General features: G+C 40.1%; 1 protein-coding gene across 1 annotated transcript in view; it reads right to left on the reverse strand.

Annotated features, from left to right (window-relative positions):
- Window positions 1-9,116: 9,116 nt before the first annotated feature.
- Window positions 9,117-25,735, reverse strand: part of SLC7A11 (solute carrier family 7 member 11) — a gene marked incomplete at both ends in the record, with an annotated part of 56,992 nt that continues 40,373 nt past the window's right edge. The window contains 6 exons of the mRNA XM_082282575.1: window positions 9,117-9,184; window positions 13,501-13,678; window positions 15,406-15,555; window positions 19,035-19,131; window positions 19,601-19,704; window positions 20,882-21,005. Coding sequence (XP_082138701.1) covers window positions 9,117-9,184; window positions 13,501-13,678; window positions 15,406-15,555; window positions 19,035-19,131; window positions 19,601-19,704; window positions 20,882-21,005 — 721 coding nt within the window. The remainder of the gene's footprint in view (window positions 9,185-13,500; window positions 13,679-15,405; window positions 15,556-19,034; window positions 19,132-19,600; window positions 19,705-20,881; window positions 21,006-25,735) is intronic.

Consider the following 25,735-nt stretch of genomic DNA (forward strand, 5'->3'; position numbering starts at 1 on the left):
ATATTCAAGCCCAGAGCTTTGGTGCAGACATCCATCACCAAGAGCCAAGCAGCAACAAATCAAACTCCAATCTGTAGGACTACAGAGTTTCTGATACTTGAGTAAACAGTTTTTTTCTAAAGCAGGAAGAACAGAAGTGTTTGGGTGACCACCTAACCTTTTGACTAACGCATAATGATTTCATTTCTAAAAACAGCACTCCGAGTGCAGAGATGAGCTATTTTATTATCCACATGTGTCTGCTTTAGATAAAGGCTTTATGTTTCCATTTTGGAAAGGTTTTTGAAAATAAATTTTGTTTAAAATATGGGTAAAGGAAAAAAATGGGCCAAGATGAAATCAACGCAAGGGAGAATTATTACCATGAGCTACAACCTGAAGCATTTTAGCAGACACATGCCACTAAATAAATATGACAATTGTGCAGCACTGTATGCTGTCTTCTAAGCCAGCCTGCTTTTCATCATCCAGATGCCTTTGTATGATCTAAAGTAGGGCTGCATGGGACTTGCAGTCAAATGCATTGCTGTCAGAAAAGTATGATGAATCATCTCTGCCAATCTGGCAGTACAGGATCTGATTTATTCTGCCTCTGACTCCTGTATTTATTATAAAATCAAAGGTAGCTAGGGCTTAGCATCAGTACAAAGCACTGGAGTTTTGTTCAATAGTGAGCTGTTGCATGTGGAACAAGCATCAAATCCCCTGATGTTTAATGATTCATTTTAAATATATCTGGCACATGAATTAGCAAACACAGATGGGAAATACTAGCAGCAGCCAGAAGTAATTTATGAATATTGAATTGCACTGAGCAGTATGTGTAGTGAAAACACAGCGAGAATTCCCTTAAAAGCTTCTTTGTCTGCCCCAGCTTTCAAGCAGCACATCTGAGGGAGCTGTCCTGCATATAATGTTCAAAAAAAAGGAAAGAAAAATGAAAAAATAAAACAAAACAACCAAAAAAAAAAAACCCCACCAAACAAACAAAACAAACAAAAAAAAAAAAGAAGAAAAAAACCACACAAAAACCCCCAACAACAACAAACCAAACCAAACCAAAACAACAAAAGCAAACAAACAAACAAACAAACACCAAACCAAACCAAACTCAGGAAACCTGAAATGCCCCCCTAGAAACGTACTATAGATTTTTTTTTTTATGAAGCTATTGGTATTTGAAAATATGCAAGTAATTAAGTATGCATAGATGGCTAATCATAAAATTCACTACTGTGCATGTAGTCTTTCAGCTTGTCCAAATCTCTCACTGTCCCCACAGAGTTTTCATAACCTCGAGTAGGGTTTACCACGTGCCCAAATTTTCTAATGCCAAGTTGGCCATGTCAGAACCTCTAATCGGGTGTTGCAAATGCAAGGATTCTGTTAAAACACCACATCCTTGATACCCAAGAGGAGCTGAGTATTTGCTGTGATAAACTTTAAGTTCCTCCAGCTGCAATCTGCAAACAAAACTAAGTGAGCCTGTGAGGAGAGAGCTGCTTGGAACAGCTTTAGAGCTTTATGTGACCCTAATTCATGACTGTGTTACTTTTTAAAATACTGTTACAAAAAAACCTGGAAAACCAGTTTTCTGGTGAGGAAAAGGAAGAGGAGGCTTAAAAAATCACAAGCAGATGGGCAAGAACAGAAATGGTCTCAGTGGAAATGTCAGGGTGAATGTAGAAGAAAGCACTGGGGAAGTCATCTGCCTAGGAGGTCACACTTATACCTCTCAGATTTTCCTAATTTTCTCCCAGAAATTTTGCCAAATGTGGAAGAATGCACACATATATAGAATCTAAAACATCTCAGGCTTTGCACTCATTGTGTCCTGGGCTTTGTCACAAGCCCTTCTGAAAGCCTCCATCCAGTTTAAGCCAGAGACCCTGCCTTGATGCTTTTAAACAACTTGATACATAGGTAGCATGAAAGCTCAAGTTCTCAAGAAGAGTTATTCATCTGCACCAGTCTGACGCATATTCATTGAAAAGTATTGTTAGAAATCATCTGGAAGTCATAATTAAGATGAGCCAGCATTGCTAGCAGCAAACTATACATGTACTTTAGATCCAATTACATTGTAGCAACTGAGGGGCAAAGAGATATTGGCAGCTGAAGCTGAATCAAATGGCTTTCTTCAGGCAGAGCCAAAGGCACAGAGTAAAATTAGCAAAAGATCCCATAACATTTAACCTCTCATAACTAACAGGGAGGGGAAAAAAGTAAAAATCACACACACACACACACACACAAAATCACCTTTAAAAAATCACCAAAATTCCTATGTAACAGTTTTACAAAACACTTTAAATACAACTGAGAGAGGTGGTTGCAAAAGCCAGCTACTTTTTAAAACCCAGGACTACAATTTCCCCTGAACTGAACAAGCTCTGGGATCATCAAAGAGCCTGTCTAGAGCTAAGGTCACCTGCTAACATCCAGCTCTAGGTGCTGAGGTGCACCACAAAGAAAGGGATGGCATTTCCCTTTCAAAGGGGATGTAGGTGAGTTCCTGGATCTGAAAAAGGCTTGTAGAAAAGCTTAGCAGTGGGAGCATTTTGTAGCCTGAGTTGGGAGCAGAGAATGAGCTACAGGAGCATAAAACTGACTGCAGCCACAGCATTTTTATAACCATGTTGGATCATCACCAACATCATATTTAGAAAATATCAAACCTTTGATACACATCACAACACTATAGACATTCCTGTTACAGGGAGTATAAAGAGGATCCAAACTCTCTCTTGATAAAGTGAATCCTTTGTTGGAATAGGTGTTTAATCCATTTAGATCTTTGCACTTCAAGGAAAAATTATTTCAAAAGTTTCTTTGAATATAAAAAGAAACAAGAAAGCAAATGTAAACAGAAATGGTGTCAATTGTTGACGTATTCCCCAAGAGCTCCTTCACAAAAAGATAACAGAAAACAAATTACAGAATCATAGAATCACAGAATCACCAGGTTGGACGAGACCTCTAAGATCATCCATGCCCTAACACCTCAACTAAACCATGGCACTAAGAGCCACATCCAATCTTTTTTTAAATGCTTCCGGGGATGGTGATTCCACCACCTCCCTGGGCAGACAATTCCAATACTTCACCACTCCTTCCGTGAAAAACTTTTTCCTAATATCCAACCTATGTTTCCCTTGGCGCAGCTTAAGACTGTGTCCTCTTGTTCTGTCAGTTGTTGGTTGGAGAAAGAGACCAACCCCCACCTGACTATAGCCACCTTTCAGGGAGTTGTAGAGAGTGATAATGTCACCTCTGAATCTCCTTTTCTCCAGGCTAAACCCCAGCTCCCTCAATCGTTCCTCATAGGGCTTGTGTTCCAAGTCCCTCACCAGCCTTGCTGCCCTCCTTTGGACGAGTTCAAGTGTCTCAATGTCCTTCCTAAGCTGGGGGGCCCAGAACTGGACACAGTACTCAAGGTGCGGCCTCACCAGTGCCAAGTACAAGGGAAGAATGACTTCCCTGGTCCTGCTGGCCACACTATTCCTGATACAGGCCAGGATGCCACTGGCTTTCTTGGCCACCTGGACACACTGCTGGCTCATGTTCTGTCAGCAGCCGACCAGTACCCCCAGGTCCCTTTCTGTCTGGGCACTGTCCAGCCACACCGCCCCCAGCTATAACATTGCAGGGGGTTATTGTGGCCAAAATGCAGGACACTCTGCACTTGGACTTATTAAACTTCATCCTACTGGACTCGGCCCATCCATCCAACCATTCCAGGTCTCTCTGCAGAGCTCTCCTACCTTCCAACAGATCGACACATGCTCCCAGCTTGGTGTCTTCTGCAAACTTACTAATGAAAGACTCAATACCTTCATTCATGTTGTCAATAAAAATATTGAACAGAACTGGCCCCAGCACAGACCCCCGAGAGACACCACTAGTACCTGGCCACCAACTGGATGCAGCACTGTTCACCACCACTCTCTGTGCCTGGCCATCCAGACAGTTCTTAACCCAGTGAAAAGAGCACCTGTCGAAGGTGTGGGCTGCCAGCTTTCCCAGGAATATGCTGTGGGAGACAGTGTCAAAGGCCTTGCTGAAGTCCAGGTAGAAAACATCCACAGCTCTTCCTGCATCCACCAGGCAGGTCACCTGGTCATAGAAGGAGATCAAATTGGTCAAACATGACCTGCCCCTCCTAAACCCATGCTGGCTGGGTCTGATCTCCTAGCCATCCTGTAAGTGCTTTGTGATGGCACTCAGTATAAACTGCTCCATTACCTTGCCGGGTACTGAGGTCAAACGAACCGGCCTATAATTACTAGGATCCTCTGTAGGAACCCAGAGTGCCGAGAATATTTCTCTGCCTGTTTTTAAGGGTTCTTACCCCCTTGAACAACACCGTTTTAGCTTCAAACCTTGGAAAAAATTGCCAACAGTCAGACAACAACTAGAAAATACAGTGGTGTGAATTAGGTGATAGACTACTATGTAAGATTGTCACAGGGTGAAAAATTTAGAGGTTTTAGGCTTCTCTTTGTAGTACATAGGTAAGAGTAAAAAACATCAAAATGGAGGATTGTTGTTGTTCTCTAAACTTTCTCCTTGTTCTACTACTCCATATTCTGCAGTAAAAGTAGTTTGGAATGACTGGATAGAAAATTCCGCAGTTCCTAGTCGTGTTTCTGAATAATTGGTAGGAAAGTGAAAATAATGTACGTTTTTAGCAACTATTGGTTAAAATATCTTTAAAAGGCTGTGTAAATCTTGATAATTAGACTCACTCCTACTTTTCCTCTTTCTATGCTGTACCTGGGTCACGCTAGTGGCTCTGTTCCTCTGATAAGACTTAATAAACAACTATCTGGAAGCATTGAAACTAGAAGAGACGTCTCAGTTTATCTCTCAAACTCCTTACAAGGACTTACGGCAAATTCTCTCCCAGCAGGACAGACTCGATTTATGGCACAGTAAAGTGTCAATCCTCCTTCCTACCTTTCTTGTAAATAAATGTCACATTGGCCAGCTTCCAGTCATCTGGAACCTCACCAGCAAGCCTAGACTGTTGGTAAACAATGGAGAGCGGCTTTGCAAGCTCATCTGCCAGCTCCCTCATCCCTCATCCAGCATCCCTCAAATTAAACATGGACTAACACACAAGAAAATTCTACAAGCTTCTGAAGACAACCAGAAAATTCCATCAGTTTGCCAAGTCCCAACAAATCCCCAGAGGTGTTTAAGGCATGGAGGCTTTCCTCAGTTACTCCAGACTCCACCAGAGAGTAATGGTTCAAAGAATGCAGGGGGATGTTTAAGGGGCAAAAGAAAAATTACAAGTGATGTCGTCTACAGAAAAGGCACAGGGATATCTCAACCTGCCATCTCCTTTTGGCAGCACCAGCCCTCCCTGAGCCTTATCCTGCCAGGGGGAGAGCCAGGCTAAAGGGACTCCACAGCACCTTAGGTGGGACACAAGCTGGCATGGACACAAGTATACATTTTTAGAATGGTTGTCCTGCCGAACAGTCTCCAGCCTTAGGCAGCTGCCCTGTAATCAAACAGGGGTCATCACACATTGTCCTGCTCTTCCCCTTGACCACTCTTGCCTGGGTTCAAGTGCCAGACTTTGTGCTTTGCATCTTTTGCAAACATAAGTACAATTTTTGTACAGGATTTTAGTATGTTCGTTACCTGCTCCATGTTCTGCTGTCCAAGCTATCTGTGGTCTGCTAGTCATTAAACACAATATTTGATAGGTACATTGAAAAAATGAAATATCTAATTCCTCCTAAGAAAGATCGACACCCATTTCTCTAAGACTTATGATAATTAAAATCTGTTTGGATCCTGATATGTAGCTAATGCGTGAGTCAAAAATTCTGGAGGCACTGAACGTTATAGGAAATCCTTTTCATCTTGTTACATCAATAAATTATGTACCTTGTGGATATAGGTAACCACTACCGTCTTCTGTAGAAAAATATTTGAAAACTATTCTTAAATTGAAGCCTGATTTTCCTCTGAAAATGAAAAAGCAGGAGCATACACATTCAGCCAAAGAGTTATATTTACATACATATAGTAAAAGGCAAATGAACTTCTGGCAAGCAAATTTTTTGGGGTGTTTTTCATTCAGATTGAAAAATACAGAAAATGTAGTGTGGTCAAAAGGAGCCTCTGTTGCAAATTGAACTGAAAATAAATAAATTTTATGGGGGAATTTTAATGTTCCAGATTAGGAGATGCAAAGGTAGGTCAGCCCCTTCAGAGGCTTCAGGTGCTGAACTGCTTCTCTATGTTATACTAAAGCTCAGCAGTATTTGCTACTCACATAATATGTTCCTTTCTCTTGCCTTCAGTGATACTTTTAAGTATACCCCAGAAAACAACAAATTCAAAGAAGAAAAAAAAACCAGCTGCAGCTACCTAAACCAAAAGAAATCTCTTTTGACACATCCAGTTTTTACAAAAGACAAGGAAAAAAAAGAACCACTGAAGTTCTCCACAGAAATAGTCTCATTGGCCTGACCACTTCAGGCCCTAATAAGAAAAAGTATATATAAAGTCTATACTTTAGAAATTCTAGAAGAATTTCCTTTATGACTAAAAACAATACTTAACAATGTCATGAGAGAATTTGATGTTTTAAGAAAAAATGGTTTTCCTCAATATCTGAAGATATGACTCACTTTCAAGTGTAATAAACATCCTTAATACTGACTTTCATAATACAGTGGAAACCCAATTTCATTATTTTGTACTGTACTTGCATGTGCTAAAGAAACAAAACCTGAAATTAAAATCCCTGTGCACCTTCAAAAAACCCAGGTCTTTATTTTGCAAGTAATATTTTCCTTCCTAAAATATACAACCTCAGAATCAATGAGTCCTAGGATTTGGGGACAAATTAACCCTTTACATGAAGTAAACCTAGTAAAATTATGTTCACTGAATCAGGCTTCAGAAACATTTCTGAACCTTAAAGACCACGATGGGAAAATAAAGCAACATTCGGTTATATTTATGGAGCCCATTTATTTCTACAAGTTAACACTGCCTACAATTAAACTTTCAAGTAATGTGGCACAACAGGAATGAATACATGGGAATGAAACAGTCTGAGTGAAAAACCTGCGTCCACTGTCGATCTTGAGGTGGTTTTGCTCTGGATCCCATGCACTTTGCATTCATTAGGGGAGGATTGCGTTAGGTGCACTCCTGGAGGGTGCCAGACAGTTTATTTCTGTCAGAGAGCAGTAGAGTTTGTGTACTTTGAAGATGCTCCATGATGACAGAGGACAAATCCTGATAAACGGGGATGGCAGGAGGCAACTTCAAAGGCAGAATTGTGACCCAAATGTAAGTACTAAATAAACACATTCACTGTCAACACAAAAAACTCTCTCAAAATGTATGCCTATAACAAGTTTCAAATGACACTTTAAGTTACTGTAAACAGAAAACATTTATGGAAAAACACTGTTTGCAAAATGCTTTCTCTGTCTTAAACTACTGCTCTTCTACATAATCAGTTACTTGCATTTCCCTACTCTTATGAAATTCCACCACGGAGATACAAAAAATATGTATATATTTAAGACATATTACTGTACACCTTTAAAGCAGTAGATATTCTGGATATATACAACACATATACAATACATAGTCTCCCTTTACTGTAGTGGTCTGGCTACTAGTTGTGCTTTTCTCCCAATTTAGGAAGTTAAACGTTGCTTAGTTCCATGAGAATTTTCCTGGAACATGACTTGCTGAAATCGGACAGCTCAAATACTAATGTATTCAATAGTTAGGTGTTATATTCTCAACAGAGTGATAATAAACCTTAACCTTAAGGTTGAGTAGTCATTAGGCATATAAAACTCAATTTCTAAGTATTAAGAAACTTCTTTATCTATACAACTATCTTTTAAAAAGGGCAAAATTTTGGCTCATATTTGAGCTGGAGCTCAGCTCAAAAATAGTTCTGGAGATGAATTTCATTTGATTTTATCAGTTTTGAAGGCCTTTCTCTGTTTCTGCTGAGATAAAACCCATGAGAAGACAGGAAAAGCACCTGTTCCTCAGTGTTCCAAAGCCCTGTTAACTGGAGCGTGCTTAAGTGAAAAGCCCACAGCTCAGGCACACATCCTACTCAAATCAACAAAGCTGCTGTAGCCTGCCTTATACCTTATTCATAAAAAAGGATTGCATTTATTGTCATGTCTATAGCATGTTCCCACCAGTGACATTTATTTCTGCCCACCAACCCTAATATAAAATTTTAAAATCAGGTTTGCCTGACTGATAACTGCAGGATCATATGCTTCCAGATGGGAAATATTGATGCAGCAATAGAGGTGACATTCAAATATCGTGACTCATTTGAAGGTCATTGCTCAACTTGCTGGATTTTGTGTGTGTAGGTACACAAAGAAACACTAGTAAAATCAGTGATCAATTCGAGCCTGGTAAAAAATTTAACATGCATAAAATTACTGCTAAAATTCCAATGCTAAAATCTTCCTGCCCCACTGGCAGAAATATTAAGTCTCAAAAGACATTTCTGTTGGCCATGTAATAAGAACTCCAGAATGAAGAAACCTTGAGTTTGCCATATCAAAGGTTTGGGGAGTGGTGCTTCTGCATCAGTGTGATGGGCCTTCCAGTGAGTCAAAAGAAGTCAAATCAGGCTGCCAAACAGAGTGATGGGAAGAATGTAGTATCTGAAACTCAGCAGCTGTATCTCACCCTTGCTCTGGTGAGAGTTGGGATCTCCAGGGCCAGCAAGCAAGATACATTCTTCAGAGTACACCCAGCTATTACACGTCACTTAAACCTATCTTCAGTGACAAGGCAAACAAAATTGCAGTTTGTTGACTTACAGTTTGTTAAAATAGGACATGGTACCAAAACAAGTAGTGAAGGGCTTCCTCATAGCACAAGTACTTGCTTTCTACATATCAATCAACCACATTAAAAAAAAGGTTGCAACAGCATTGTAAAAAACAATTCTGGAAAGTTACTTGCTCAGTGTCCATCTTGACTGTGTCTTGTTCCACCAGTTTGCAGCATGTTAGGAAGGGGGATAAATCTCCTTACTCTTTTTATTTCAGGTTGAAACGAAACACCAACCCAAAAGCTGATCATGATGATCACGATTTCTGATCTTCCTCTGCTGGGATGACTTCCAAGAGGATTTGCAATGTTATGGTTACCCTGCCTGCAAAGATAAAAGCATACACATGGCAAGCTTTTTGCAGGAGAGATGAAGAAGGAGAAGCAGTCAGGAGAATTATCTTAGGTTCTATAAAGCCTACTTGCACATAAATGTCATATATATTGCACATACATATATCATTTAAATTCAAAATTTTCTTCTTTTTAATTGTTTTCTTTGCCTCTGATCCAAAGTTATACATATACAACAATAATGGAAGGGTATGGATGTATAATCTTATTCAATAAAAGTCTGCATGCTTTTAAAGGCTATCTTTAAAAATTACTACTCTGCATAACTGCTTGGTTATAATCAAGATGTTATGTTGAAATAAAAGTCTAGAAGAGTTCAAATAAATTAATTTATCTAGGCCAAGACCTGCCTAAGCAAAAAAAAAAAAAAAAACAAACAAAAAAAAAAAACCCACAATAAAAGGAAAAAATTATTACAAAGCTTCACAGGTCTCTAAGAATGTCACACATCCAAAGCAACTTCATGTTTTCTTTTTGTCACTGGACATGTATTTTGTGGTGCTTTTGGTGGTTTTCTTTTTAGGGTACTGATGCGTAAATGGCACAGTTAATTTACATACACCATATACAGAACAGTAAAAGAACATTTTCTTATCATTCCCTTCACTTATCACTCTTTTTTAGTATCCTATTTTAAATAAGCAGGAATTGTTGTAAAAGAAAGTTCGGATTTTCCTTGAATGTCTGGCATGATTGTTGATGTTGACACCAGTGCAAAGCCAGGAGGGTAAAACAGTGCAACTCACAGAAGTTATGAACTGAAACCACTTCCCTGACCTCCTGTCTAAGGCAGATTCTACCATCCTTTCCTCTTTTCTCTGCATGTCACCAGTTCAGTGCAAAGCCAGGTTGCACTTAGACTATAAATTGATAGGGGCAGATAGGCTGAGAGTCTCCAAGCATTGCATTTTCCTCCCATCTGCCTTCCCTACCCATAGTGGGGACATCAGAGCTGGGCTGAGTGTAGCAGGGATGAAGGACAGGAGGAAAGCCAGCAGCAGGAAACCAGCAGGTCTTTGCCCCCACCATCCCAGCCCTTTCCAGCTTTGAGGACAAGCAAAGGGAAAAAGAGAATTTTTTGAAGCTGAGCAATGGCATAACAGCTCTTGGAAAAGGGCACGACTGCAGAGGGAAATTCTGGGCATCTCTAGAGCAGGCTGTGATTTTCTTCACCTAAGTGGAAAGACCCACCAACAGCAAGACCTTGCCCAGTCCTCCATTTCAATGCAGCAGTTTTTCTCTCTCCTGGGATGAAGCCACAGCAGAGCAGACAAGTTGGGGAGCTGGTATTCTTCACATTTTTTGGTTGCAATGTACTCAGAAGAGATCAGTATAAGAGCATTTTCCCCTATGAAAATGTTCCAATATGTTTCCAGTCAGTACCTCTATGTTGTATGCTTGGAGCAGTACCTAGAGTTACAGGACCAGTTTCACATTTATCACAAGACAACTTAACATACCACGACAGTGCAGATAACTTCCCTAACCCACTTTAAATCCTAATTTTCCCTTTTCAAGAGGAGAATTCACTACAAATGGGTCCCTTATAAAGAAAACCCAGATCTGGTATCTACACAAGCACCACGTAAAGCTTAGGTGAGGAAAGAAAGCATGATTTTTAACACATATATTTGACTGGACATGAAATCTGTAACAGCAAAATGGTGAGATAATTTCCCATGGATCCCATCACAAACTCAACAAAGAGAAGCAAATTAAGCATGTAACACTTCATCCTAAGTGAACAAGTGTCATCCTCTGGTGTTGATAAATAACCCTGGCAGAGACATTTTGTTATATAAAGAGATCTCATTTCCAGCAAGGGCTCAGCTATGAAAAAAAGTAGGATTCAATTTTTTACCTCCTCACAATTCAACCCACTGTAAAGAAATAGACATTTTAAGTATAAGGATCAGTTTTCAACTGAGGAAGTGCAGATAGAAGCATTCTCGTGCTGGTGACACATCCTTTTACACACTGATCTGCTGCTTAGGATTTGCTCGGCTCAACTTTTTTCATTTTCACATGACTTCTCCAAAAAGCAAGAATGCAGAGGTCAAATGAAGCCTGTACTAGCTGAGAATTATTTGTCCCAGCACATCTAGTGCTACAGCAAAATTCCTTTGGAAGACGAGAGAAAAAAATGTTATTCTCATTGCAAAATACCATCCCGGAACCTAAAAACCCTTCAAACTGTAAAGTTACTTTTTGTTCAATGCAGCAATTTTGTAACGAGAATGGGCAATGTAAATGCCATAGGTACAGAACAAAGACATTCAGTCTTGGTAGAGGATTCCTTGGGTAATCCATTTGAGGGCTCTGCTAGTGTAATCAGCCTGAAACTCCTTTCAGAAATGCATGTATCTTCAGGCTGGCTCTTTTATCCTGCTACTCATTCTGGCTGCTCAATATCCCTCTCCTCTGATGCTTACGAAGCCTGTTCAGGATATTACCTCTGACCTTACGTGGGGCTGGTCTGTACCCATGGTCTGTACACTGGTTTTTGCACCTTATGGGGTTTATAAGCAACAGCCATCTCTCATTGCTGAAGCACAGCTGGGCAGCTGAACCAGTCAATGCCTCAAGAAGGTGACTTTTCAAAGCCCCACACCAGCTGCCCATGCACTGATCTGGGCACATGAAGCAGCTTGGGAACAGTATTGGTAGCACAGCAGTGTGTTCAGATTAACAGGCTCCTACTTCCCCTCTGGTACCACATAAAATGCTTTGTTTAAGTCTAAGTATATTGGATTCATCACATTCTCCTTTGTAAAAAAAACTCATAGAAAGTTACCCAGTTACTCTGGCAAAAATTTGCCTCTTAAATGACAATCCCATTTTTTTTTATTGACCTTTACCGATGTCTTGGGGTGACTTTATGATGTGTATCCCATATCACTGCCCTATGCCCAGAAATTAATTCTTGTGCCTTTCTATGCCTTTAAACTGAGCCTGAGAGGAGGAAGGAAAAACTGAGCAAAACTTTTTCAAAGCAGTTTGCAGGTTGTTCAAGGTCACACAGAGATAGCGACTTTTTTTTCCAGCTGTGGCAGGGGAGCGAGGAAACACCTGGCTTGCGGGTTTTTTTCCAGTCAGCTTTTGGCCAGTTTTTGAGCTTCTTTTTCTCTGGAGAGAGACTGAGAGTTGAATGTTTTTTCCTTCCCTGGAATTTCGAATTTTCTCCCTTTTCTGCTGGACTGCTTCAATATCAGAGCACATCGGGAGGACTTTCCACCGGGCACAGAGGGCCTGGCCCTGGGCCAAGCCCCAGTCCAAGGAGACCAAAGGGAGGACTCTAACACTTTCCCAGGTTTTTTCTCCACAGCAAAATTTTATTATTTAGCATTATTATCCTTTTCCCGTGTGTTTGTTAAATAAATAGGTTTTATCTCTTTCACTTTCCTTTGAGGAAAATTTATTTTTCCTGAACCTGGTAAGGGGAGGGGTGGTTGTACCTTCTCTCAGAGGATGTATTTCTAAATTTGACCAAACTGGAACAACCTCATGTCTGGAATTACACTTCCATGCCTATGTAAGACATATAGTTTCAAGGTTAGAATATCAAGCTTGCAGCTGCCCAATCTCTTTTCGATATCTCACAGAGGTACCTTAAGTGAATTTATCCTCACTCAGTGCCTTTTGTAAATGTTCTTAGGCAATACAATAGGTGTTCCTTAACACTCACAAAATAATGCCAGCTTAATGACTCGACACAGAAGGTTTATTGCTTCTTCTCAGGGAAAACAAAAATCTGTTTATTTCACAAGTAAATCTCCACTCTGCTGCACCTCAAAACTGTCAGCATCAGTTTTCTGTCATTGCTGTTGTTATTTTGGGGATAATAATTGCAAAGCAAACAAGCTGTTTCCCTCACTGACTGGCTTCTGGTGCCTTCCCCTCTGAGCCAGTACACCATGCCCATCCATAGATACTACACAGGCACCAAGACTTCTTTCTAGAGTTTTGTGTTATCTCAAAAGCTAGAAATTATTCACCTTCATTGTCACAGCTGGCAGAAAAATCTTCACATCTATCCAGTCTACCTTAAAGAGAATATTCTTTTTCTTGCCCAAGTAATGTAGTTCAACACTGGCATCCCGTGGCCAAAGATTCAAGTAGCTGTATTCCAAAACCTCTGCGACATGACAGAAAATGCCAAAAAGATCCTGGGTTTGATAAGAGAAAAATTCCTAGTCCCTAAATGTCAAGACTGAGAAATTATAAACATGAGGAGAGCTCTGAGAAACTCCTGGAGTCAGCATGAAGAAGTCCCACACCAGGACTTACCTAGAAGCTTTCTGAACCACTTTGGCTTATTGTCCCATACAATAAAGAGGTAGTAGGCAGGAATGCCAGTCAGGGTTATTGCAAATCCAATCCCTGTGTTCACTGGGTCAGAGTAAAGTGACAGTGCAACCATGAAGAGGCAAGTGAAGGAAAACAATGCTGGAATAAATAGAGGAACCTGAAAAACAACCACACAAAGAACCATTAAATAAAAAGATCAAAGTAAAGTAATGACTAAGGCGTTTAACTTCCCGTGAAATGTATATTGGATAAGACCCAGCAGTACAGGACAGTTCTGGAGAAATAAGGGTATCTAGAACAGGCACACAAAATGTCAACGACTGCAGAAGCCAAGCCCTGCAGACTGCTATGCAGTGAGTACCACAGAAGTCTCTAAATTACACTCTAAACTCTCCAGTGTTTTACATCCTTTAAAATGTAAATAAGTTACATTGTAAAAGTTCTTCCTCTAATCCCCCAACATAAAGGAAGCAGCTCTAACCACAGTAAAGATTTCCGCTTTGATAATTACCCATTAGAAAACATTTTAAAACACAACCAGGAGTTCAAGTCACCTTTTAAAACTATTAAGAACATATTGATTTTCTTCCTAAGGTAAAAATAAAAATCTAGCAGGAAGAGAGCAAATTAAACAGGAATTTGACTAGTGATAAAGATATTTGATAGTGTTAAGAACATGATAGCCATCGGAAAAGCACTTTCTGACTGTATGACTGATAGCATTGCCAGTGTCACTGTTGAAAGCACACAAAGTAACCATATCAAATTTATTTGCTCAGTTTTCAAGAACACCACTACAATCACTCTGTTAGCAACTCTCTGAAGGAAATACCTACATGCATGGCTTATGAGACATTAAGTTTAATGGAGAATTGAGAATTCCTTGGAAACTGCTCTTTTCCTTTCATGCCTCAAAGCATTACTGTTCCTCTTTTGTGCACTGTCAAAGCATTTTTTTATAATCAAAGCAAAATAGGTTGTACTGTTCATCTCCATATTTACTAATATACCTACATGAATGCAACAATATGCATTATTAGTTCTTCACAAAATAGGTTCCTTGGCAGCATCTAAATAGGGATATATTTCTCCACTTTTTTGATAATGGATATTATCTTTCTGGATACACAATGGGATAACTTACTCTGTGAGATATTACTTAAAACAAGCCAGAAAAATAGTGCTGTTAGCCAAAATAGTACTAATAGCCAAAGTAGCTACTGTTCAAGGGGCTGGACTATTAGCATTTTCTTTCTGGGTTCACAATAACTCTGTCTGCAAATCCACTGAAAGTGCCAAATATTATAATAATCATACTAACCACTTATTTGCACAGAAAATTGGCATATTTGATATTGGATATGCAATGACATAAATGTTCTATATTAACTCTTATGCTTGACATGACTTTTTGGTGGTAAAATTATCCAGGCCTTTATCAAAGGAGACATTAAATAGAGGACTGGCTGAAAATCATGTTGGCACGTGTAACCCCAATTTTTGCAGTCTGAACCCTCTGTGACTGCAGAGGGCTCAAGGTATTTTCACATAGCTTGCATCACACAGCTCACATCACACAGCCTGAACAAAACAGATGGGCAGAACTGAGCAAACGCCTTCATCTCAGCACAACAGCTTCAGCCTCTGGCCCCCAAGCATAAGGAAGAGGCAAGAATTCTTTTCCAGAATGGAAAACAGCTGGGGTAGCACTGGGGACCTTGCAGGAAAACTCTAAGCCTTCGCTGCAAAACACTGTTTTCTCCTAGCTCTGTTTTTTCCTGAAAAAGAGGTTAGCTTGTTACATCAGAAAATGCTCCTTTGCTGTCTGACTACAGGATGGAGAGGAGGGAGGATTCAGGTAAAAGAGTAGAGAGCAGATGTTACCTTGAAAGGACGAGGCATATCAGGACGTTTATATCTGAGATAAATCAACCCAGCAACTACTAGTCCAATAAAAAGCCACCTGGCAAAGCTGAGGAAATTCAGCAGGCTGTAGAGATCCCCATTGAATAACATTATCATTGTGAGAGGATGCTGCAAAAGAAATTCAGAGCATAAGAGGGGTTTAGTAGATCAATATTATTTTACAGCAGTGGTGTCCAATTTTTCCACAGGGACAAGCAGCACAGCCTTATGCACACACCGAAGTGCCACAGACTTTAGGCTTGCCTTTGTCATGCAATCAGGTGTGTGATCAATGTCTAGCTGTCTCCTGAGACCACTTTGGATCAATATATATCTGTCCTGAGTGGCCACACATAGTCAATACAAATCTGTCCCCTGTGACCCAGACTAAAATACACAGGCACACTTCACCACCAAAGCGCTGGAGCATCCTGGGAAGCATTTTCATGGGATATGAGCCCACTGCAGGTTTACTTGCTTATTGCTGATGCAAATGATAAGAACAGTTAAATTTTTGTCACATCTGATCATATGAAAGCAGAGGTTTCTAGGCATTTTGTGGAAGGAAAAAGTCTTAGTCCCCCAGGCTTCAAAGGGGAAGTGAGCAAAGAGGACATGGCACAAAGAGGACATTCTCACACTATGAGAAGCCAGCTGGGTACAATGGGTTGGCACCAGCTTGGGCTTGCCTTTCAGACTTGCAGGGTGTAGACTTGTTTCACATTGTAGATGCACATATTTATAACCAGAAGGAAGAATTTAGCTGTGACTCAGGCAGCTACTGAAGAGCAAGAAGGAGAGGGAACACCATAATAAATATAGCCCCTCATTAAAAAAGCTAGTCTGAGATACAAGGCTTCTGTGAGGCAGGCAGAAGGTTATGTATAAGCTGGAGTGTTTTGTTGTGAGTTAGATGGTTAGTGTAGACTACATGGATCTATTTCAAAGTAGTATCTGGACAAAAAATGTCCTTGCATTTGGGCATGAAGGAATAAGTCAAATTCACTATATCCCTCATTCTTCAGCAAGAAGGAAGATCCTGGAAGTGAGAGCCTTTAGGTTTATAACAAGGCAACACATGAAATCAACCGCAGATGCAGTAAAACACTGGGCTAATTTTTTACAGTGCAAACTAACTTGTATTATTTATCTAGATTCACAGCCTCTCTCTTTTTTTTCAAAGCAGTGCAGACAACATGGATTTGAACCAGAAGGATCAATATTTCAAATGTGGGTCTCTCACTTCCAACCTCTAACGACTTATGAAGTACTTGATTCCTTACACATAGATACTAAGCAAACTCCTTCTATGTAAATGTCAAAGGAAATTGTACCACTGAATTATATTGGGCAAGATTTCTTCTCTAAAGAATCAGCCTCTAAAAGTTTAAAATCTCAATTATAACTATAATGCAAGCTATATACAATAATAATGCAAGCGGAGAGCTATCAAGAAAAAATACAATAAAGCAGGATTACAATCAGATTGCATGATTTCTTTCAGTTACTATACACATCTGTCAAATACCAGGATGTTGGTGAGGAATACATCTAGTCCGGGTAGATCTAGTCCAGACTTGCAAATTGAGATGCAGATTGAAATACAGGCTGAGTTCTGTGTGGGAGCCCAAGACAAGAGGCCATGAATTGCCAACCTTTGGAATAACAAAGGGTATGAAAGACTAGTGACTCCAGCCAGATGAACAGATACTGGGTGACACAGCAGGAGCCAGGACATGCCAACCCTTTGGATACCAAAGCAGATGAAGACCAGTGAAGCCAGCAAAGTGGATGGACATGGAGATGGGGCAGAAACCCGACTCTGGAGGAAGAGCGAGACTTGTGCCTGGGGAGACTGCAGGGTATAAAAGCCATGGGGTTCCTTTTTTGGGGGTCCCTCTACGGGGGCACCAGTTTGGCTGTTTCTGTGTTCCTGCACTGGGACTAAGTGGCTTTATGGAATGATACTCTGCCATGGGAAACTCAGGGTCGAAGCAGTGGGGAAACCTGGCCTGTGAGTGGGATATGCAGGAGTCCAGCAGTGACCCTTCAAGTCACCAGAGCCACCACTGTGAAGGGGCTCCAGTCCCAGCACTGACATACCTGGCATTGGGAGTGTGATTGCTGGGAAGTCTCGTGAATAGTCAGACTGGGAAGTCTCTCTAACAACATAGACACATAAACAGATTTCTTATTTCCAAAAAAAGTGTTGTTTTGTTTTGTTTTTTAACTTAAAAAGCCTCAAACAGGTGCTCATTTTCTCAGTTTATCCTCAAGAGCTCTTTCGTTTCTTGCAGTGTGCAGAATTTGGAAGGAGAAATAAAATAGGGAAATGCTAAAATGACTACTGATGTAGGATGTATCCTGTCATGGCTCTATTTGCAATAAGGTGAGCTAAAAAATTGCAATCTTTGAAGGAAAGCCATCTTCATATGAGAATCTGACTTTTTCAAAGGAAATCAATACACTGGTGTAACAGGACCATATGCAATAGCAGAAAATGTCTGTCAGGAAAAAAAATAATATATTAATACATTTTGTGCATTTCATTCTACAAAAAACAGTCAATGCAATTTACCCACAAGGTATGAGTAAGCCCAAAGAAATAAAATTCAAACTAAATGCTTATGGAAAATTCATTTCGTTAAAACTTTTCACCATAATCACACTGCCTAATTTTCAAAATTTCAAAGACTATGGTTATAAGGGCACATATAAAATCCAACAATTCAGCAGTCAGCTTATAGGCATCAATAGGAAAAACCAATTTAAATTCCACAGGCATCTGATCTCACTAGCATAGACTCATAGGTGCATTTTTTGCTTTGGCTGGAAGTTCCTAAATATAGCAGCGGCCTATCCACATACATTGCGGTCATTGATCCCAAAAGAGGGGCTGAACACCCATGATTATGAAGACTTCAAGTTAAGTGAAAATCTTCCTGGCACTATGCAAACTGAACTTTGAAGTTGGTATTTTGACACTTAGTCCTAATATTTTACCATACAAATTAGTCTGCAAAGCAAACACATGGCCTGCATTTACCTTTCCTGCTATTTTAAAAGTCAGTAATAGGATTTCCACCAAAGCACCAGTGGTTTTCCTTAGAAAATTCACAGACTATTTCCCAGGCATATGTTCTCTCATGTTTTAATCACCACTATGCTGTACTGCTGAGGGTTCTCCCTGCATTATCTTAGTGCAAAGCTGTTAGCATTTTTCACTATAAGGTAGTATAATGAGCCTTTAGGGTACTCCCAGATGCTGGTGTTTAGTTCAACTTTCAGTTAACTGAATCCTTTTTTTGTTTGTTTAACTGTAATTTGTTTCTCTGAAAGGGAACTAGCTCATCACCAGCAGGTCCTTAGAAATTCAGAGCAATAACACATGAATTAGATTGCAGTGATGGGCAAGAAAGCAAGGAAGAAATGATAGCATAACAACAACTCCCAAATCTCACTCCTCTTTCTCCTGTCCTCCGCCCTACCCAAAGCCCATGTACAAATTAATAGATGAGACTCAAGCAGTGCCCAAATTCTGTTTGAATCCTCCAGAGCAAATCTGTAATATGAATTCTAGTGCAGGAACATTTGTTTGTATGATTTACCAAAACAATGACAGCTGGCAGAGGAGTGTGCTTGCGGACATGAATCATGGAGAGAATTTCTGGAAGGTGACCCTCGCGGGATGCAACGAAGAACATCCTGGTGGGAAATAAATGTGGACAGACTTTAAATGTGCTCATTACTGTGAGTACACAAAGTGGCTCATGAAAGTCACAGAGCGCAGCAGCACTTCTTAGTCTTGTCTGAGGTGTTCTAAATGAAAGCACTGGCAGGAGAAACCCACATGCAGAAATCAAAACCATCTCTGAAGGTGTCCCTTGATTGGTGTTTGGAATGAGTTAATATTTTCCCTCCAATTTTCCTCCTTCACATGAAAAGAAGCAGCCATTGATTAAGGGGTAGCCTCAGAGCAATTCATTTTCAAACCATTCAAAGGATTTTTAAAATAGCACCCTAAACAAAGTTAGAAAAAGCCCTACACCTGGTAAACAGTGTAGTCATTTATGATGTCCTGCTAAAGGAATGAACTCTACTCTCCCTTCCCCCTGCTTCCATACTTTCACTATGTCTCCCAAGCCCTCACCCCCAGAACATCAGCAGTGCTCACCTGGAGACCGCAAAAATGCCGCCATTCATAGATCCAAAGCAGGAGAGAGCAACAAACACTGGTACAGCTAAAGAAAAGTTTCCCATTAGTCGTTCGGCAAAGGTCTGTTAGAGAAGAGAGAGAGACACACAGTGACTTTTCATAAAATGGGAAGATAATTGTCCTCTATTAGCAAATTATCATAGTGTTAGTTATACCCCTTCTCTGCATCCCTCACTGAAAATTGTGCTTGCATTTGTTGCCTCTTTGTGAGAGCACAGCTACTACTGCTAAGCTGTCCTACCCTTATCCCTGAGAGCATGTGGAAGATCTCCAGTTGAAGCAAAGATGAGGACGTGGAATCAGGCCCTGACTCATGTCAATTTAGATCATTATGGCTCCAAAGAAGAAGACCAAGTCTGAATGGATCAAGAAGAAGATCAAGTCTGAATGGATCAAGGTCTGATCTGCACACCTAATATCTTTTTTCTACAGCCTTCATTGCACTCAGCTGGCACTAACCAGTGGTATAGTCCATCCATTCATGCTTTAGTGTTTTAGGTTAGCAGAAGAGCCTTAATTGGACTTTGGGGCACCACAGGCAACATGCACAATTTATGAAATGTTTATAAAATGTTTTCTTTCTAGATCTCCTATTAACTACAGAATTTGGTTTTTCAAAACCCACATCAATTGAAATAGCCACAGGCAGTGTCACTACTGAAAAAGAAATGGAACTATTTATTTCCTCATTGTGACTCAGATACCATAAATATAAAAATCAGTGTCATCACCACAATTCAGCAAGAACAATCAAAGCAGTATTTCCTAGCCAGGCTGCCTTGCAACTCCTTCCCAAATGAGCTCCGGTATTCACAGCAACCCGATTCTGGAGTACTCAGGACACATATTGTGCAGAGACAGAGTTACCATCTTCTGCTACACAAGACAGTTCAGAGCTCTCTCTTCCATAAATATCTCTGATTCCTGCTTCCCAGGAGCTGAGCTTACAACATAGCACTGAATTTTTCAAGCATGTACTTGGCTATAAAATTTAAGCCCTGTTGACTTTGTTATAAGAGGTAAATAAATACAGTCCAAAGTTGCATTATAAATGCTACCGATGGCCTGAATTGCAATCCCACTCATCAGTCAAATATCAAATTTCACCGAGATGCTAAAAAGTGCCACCATACCAAAACCTGACTGGATGTGTCCATTTCCCCCCCTGGAAATAAGAATAATATCAATAAACACGACTGCAGCAGGAATATATCTTTGTATTTTTCTTCTGTAACTTACCACTGCTACAGCTTTTGAAAGCAGCAATTCCCCAGCACTGATTGTAGTGAAATAAGCCACGTTTGTTAACACGTAGCCAACTGTGACGATAATCATTGAAATGCATATTGCGAGGGGTATGTTTCTGAAATACACAAGGTAGCTCATTATTTTGCAATCTGGTTGCTAATCCCTAAACATGAAACAAATAACATGAAAAGAAGCCACTAATGATGGTGAATGCAAATTTGGTTATCCCAAAATATCATCATTAGAAACTACCAGTAAAAAAAGGAATAAACAAAACCCTCTAGACAAAGGAAATAAGTTTATAGTGAAGAGGTGAGAAACCATTTGAGGGAGGAGTCTTCCAGGGACACCAAAGGGCTTGTGGTCCCCATGCTTCCCATTGGTGCCCCACTTCCCATTTAAGTTGCGTACTGAGATTGACTTGCCAGCTGAACCCAAACACCTGGAGGTGTTCGACATCTTCCCCTGCCTACCAAAATATCCAGCATGCAAAATTCTGCCCTTTCCTCCTGGGTGTGTTTCTTCCCTTACACACCTTACCACATCCCACTTATCTCTCTCACTATTCAGAGGAAAATGAGCACAGAATATGACGCAGAAATAAAAACAGCACAAATTTGTAAATTTAGCACAGCACAAATGATATTGAAAAGCACAACCCCCCTGCCATCCTAGCTAAAAGACAGAACAATAATAAACAAATAAATAATAATGCCAAACTTTTATATAGCATGTCCTTCTAGTCAGAAAAGCAGAACTATTTGTTTTTAAAAGGAGGAACAGAGGCATTTGTCCAAAGCCACACTGCAAGCAAACCTTTGAGTAAGGAGAAAACCCATCTTGAGATGCCTCAAGAGTTATCCTAGTCTCTTTCCACTTAATATTATTGATATCTACAGCACACCAAGAAAAAACTCAGACCTGAAACGAATCTTTTAGTTCCAAGGCTGAGAGTGACTCTATGTATGGTCCCTCTGAGAAGAGCTGAGAGCTCCTCTTTCATGGCTGGGTCCTTCCAGCTGTCTATATTAAGGCTGCTTTTGGAGGGATTAAGAGGTTGCCATATTTAAAGAACACTGTTGTGAAGGTCACCCCAGCAGTTGGAAGAAAGGAAAGACAGAACTAGGAATTCTGGTGTTCCAGAAGAGATCAAAAGCACATTTGTAAAGGACTATTGTAATCACCTCAAAGGAAAAGGTATTTTGAAAACCAATGCAAAGATCCATTCTTGTCTGATACTTTTCTCAAAGAAACACAACCAGGTCAGAATTTAAGGATCTTCTTCACTACCAGTCCTTATTTCTCAAATAGATCCTTCACATCAGTATGGCTGTATAGAGCTGAAAATAAGATCTAACCCGAGACTGAATAAATAAATCTATTTATTTGTAAATAAGTAAAGCAGGACGGTATCATTGTTGCACATCTTGCCCACCTCAGAAACCATGGTGTCAAATGCTCCCATTAACCCAGACACACAGGCAGGTAGGTAATAGGATCACGCCAGTAATGTAACACCAAAACTGGGTAGACATCATGATACCGTATTAAGCCACAGCTACCTCATACACATATCTCAAGTGAAGAAATGGGAAAAAGGGAAGCCAGTCAACTTGTAGGATACGTTTATTGATGGAGAAGATGACGGCAAGGACTAGAGCAAAGAGCCCAGAATACATGTGCTGTATTGCTGGAAAACCCACAGTTATGGACCCAAGAAATACTGCAGCTCTGTGTGTTGATGACATATGCCAAAATGGGGCTTGTAGGTCAGTTGCCAGATGTATTGCAATCAGTTGGGTTAAGCTTCTTACCTGACCAGGGTGAAAATTGAATTAAATCCTCTTAGCATCTGATTCAAGGTAGGGGTACATGGATTTAAAGCTTCTCAGAACAGGGATATTATCTATATTTTTTGCATCACAGATGAATGCTTCAACCACCAAGCTTTTGGAGAAATCAGCCCTTACTCCAACCTTTAAAAGATTGTTTTCAGCCGAAGATAGCAAATTTGGACTATTTTCACAAATACCATTTAAATGACTGAAAGCATATTGTTAAATGTAACAGATTAAGTTTGTTTGCTTAGTTTCTTCTAACTCTTTTTAAAAACCTTGTATTCACATCTAATTTAAATCCCAGTTTAATTTCTGATAAAACAAAATAGCAGTTCAAAACTGGGGGAGGGGAAAGAATCATGCTTGCAAACATGACCATTTTCTTAGCACTGCAAGTCCTGCCTTGTTATGCTGAAGAGTGCTAATGCCCTTGGAAAGTAATACCAACAGAAAAAAACACGTTCTGAAGAAAAAAACCCCTAAACAAGCCAGAACTAGTCGGCAAGCACTATTCATTAAAAAGCCTGCAAATCATAACTCAGCGCTTGGAGCAGCACAAGGGATGCTGTGACTTCTAAGCTCCCAAGTCCTTGTTCTTGAGGGAAGCAAGTGCTCAGGCTGCAGCTCCTTTTGCCTCCTGGCAGGAGTGAGTTTTCAGAGGCAGGAGTGAGTTTTCAGAGGGCTGTTGTATACCTGCACAACCCTTCCAAGTTCTGCTTATTACCCACTGCTTCCAGTGACAGATTTAGACAGAAATAAAAGGCCAGTTTCAAGATTTCAGGGATAAGCAATACAGTACAGTTCATATCTCACTGACACCTCCACTCAGATTTGCATTTAGTCCTCAAATCACCTGAAAGCAGAGGCAGACAGATAGGAACCATATGTAAAACCACTGAGTGAGAGCTTTAATTGTGTCTTTTCTATCCATCCATTTTAACAGGCAGTTCCCAATTTGCAACAGGATCCCATCAGACTCTCTGCTGTGAACTACAGTCTCCATGCTGGAATAAAAGCTGTAATGCCATTAGCAATAAAGACTACCTCCTTTCCCTAGAGGATCACTGTACTAATTTTCTTGGAATATTTTAGGTATTCTCCAGACTTCCAAATCTTGTCTCTAAATATGAAAAATCATACCTAGGTTCTATTCTCCATCGAATTGCCTCTATTGATGAAGTTGCCACCTTTTCACTTCTGCATTCTATGAATCACAGACAACACAGGGGGTCTGCAATACTGATAAGCCATGTTTCTGATACAAAACAAATTAACAGCTGCCTCACAGCTAGCTGAGACTTTTGGACTAGACAGAGAAAATTCAAGAAAAACATATTTTCCACTTTTATTTTTTTAAAGATTCATCAAAGCTAAAAGTTCTGATGGGAAACTTGACCATATCAGTAGGACATTTTTTTGGAAAAAAAAATCTTAGAAGCAGAACACAAATCTCATCCTACTGATGAAGACCTCAGAAGGGTCAATGGCTTAAAAACCATGGCACTGAGAGTGCTCAGATACAGGAGACTGCAATATCTCATTTACTTACAGCAAGCCCAGGATTTTGACTTGCATTGAAGCGGCTACTTGTTACTATAGGGCAGTACTCTCATTTTTGCACTCCATTTCAGAGTGATATTTTAAAAGATTTCAAAAGCAAGAACAAATCTTTTCAAACCAGCTGTTTGCCTGAGTAGACCTTGAGGTGTTGATCAAAGAATCATCATAGAATCATAGAATGGTTTGAGGTGCAACAGATCTTAAAGATCATCTCTTTACAGTCCCCCCTGCTGTGGGCAAAAACACGTTTCATTAAACCAGGTTGCTCAGGGCCCCATCCAACCTAGCCTTGATATTAGCTCCAAACCTATACAATTATTTGGAAATGTCTTGAGCATTAGTGTCAAGATGAAATTCAAGCAGGCTGCTCCTTGGTTTGAAGGGGAAGCTGCTGCCAGGGAAGTCTTTTTGCAATACTCATGTCTTCGCCCAAAACTTTGAAGAAAATCAGTATCAAAAGGAATCTGAGGAAATCTGAATCAGGAAAATATTGACCATATAATTAAAAAGTTCTTTAAAAAGTGGGTGAGAGACAATTAGGATAGCTTCTATGCAGATGAATGTTGACTTAAATTGAATTGAGTCTCCATACCTTTTAAGACTTAGCCATCCCTAGTTACTATTCAGAGCTAAATCTTTCCCTTCTGCTCTATCTATAAAGCAATGGTAATGAAGAATCACACTTGAACAAAGAGCACATTTACTTTGTCATTCCCAGGAAATGAGTCACCAAGGAGCCTACTATCACTGAGAAGTTCAGCACTGGGAACACAGCTAGCCCATCCTGGGCTATACAGGGCTGAAATCGTTGCCAAGCAGTGCTGCATATTGCTTGCAAGCAAATTTCCTTCCTCTAAAGCGTGTAAAAGGCACCAGAGCTAGGCCATTCAGTTCAGTCAGTCAGGATAACCACTGGATTTGCATTTAACCTTCAGTGTTGCAGAATCATAGATCCTCTGATAATCAGCTCTAATACATTTCTACAAATATTTTTGCAAGAAAATATAGAGAGCAGAGCAAGCAAGAGAAGGGGGAAAGAGAAAAAAAGATATAAGGAAAAGAGAAAGAAAACCAGAGCAAGAACCTGAGGATGAGAAATACCATGGCAATAAATCAGCCGAGGAACATTCTTAGAAATATACAGCACATATCCCAGGTTAATGGTAACTTTTATAACAGCAAACAGCGAGCACTAAGCTGTGACCACTGAGGGCTGTTCTTTCTATGAAATGACAACCACAGAGTCTAAGATACCCCTCCAAACCAGCTGAGTTTACAACGGTGAAACACCTTGTTGCCACATTCTTTGTCATTTAGAGATCATACCAAAACCTTTTCCTTGCAACCATTTCAAAGCCAGGTTTTACAAATGCTCATCATAGTCAACCTTCCCGGACAAAGCTGCACTAGAAGAACCCAGTCAGGAAACATAGATAAAAAAGCCTAA

This window comes from Coloeus monedula (assembly GCF_965178545.1).
Source record: "Coloeus monedula genome assembly, chromosome: 5".
Classification (NCBI taxonomy): Eukaryota; Metazoa; Chordata; class Aves; order Passeriformes; family Corvidae; genus Coloeus; species Coloeus monedula.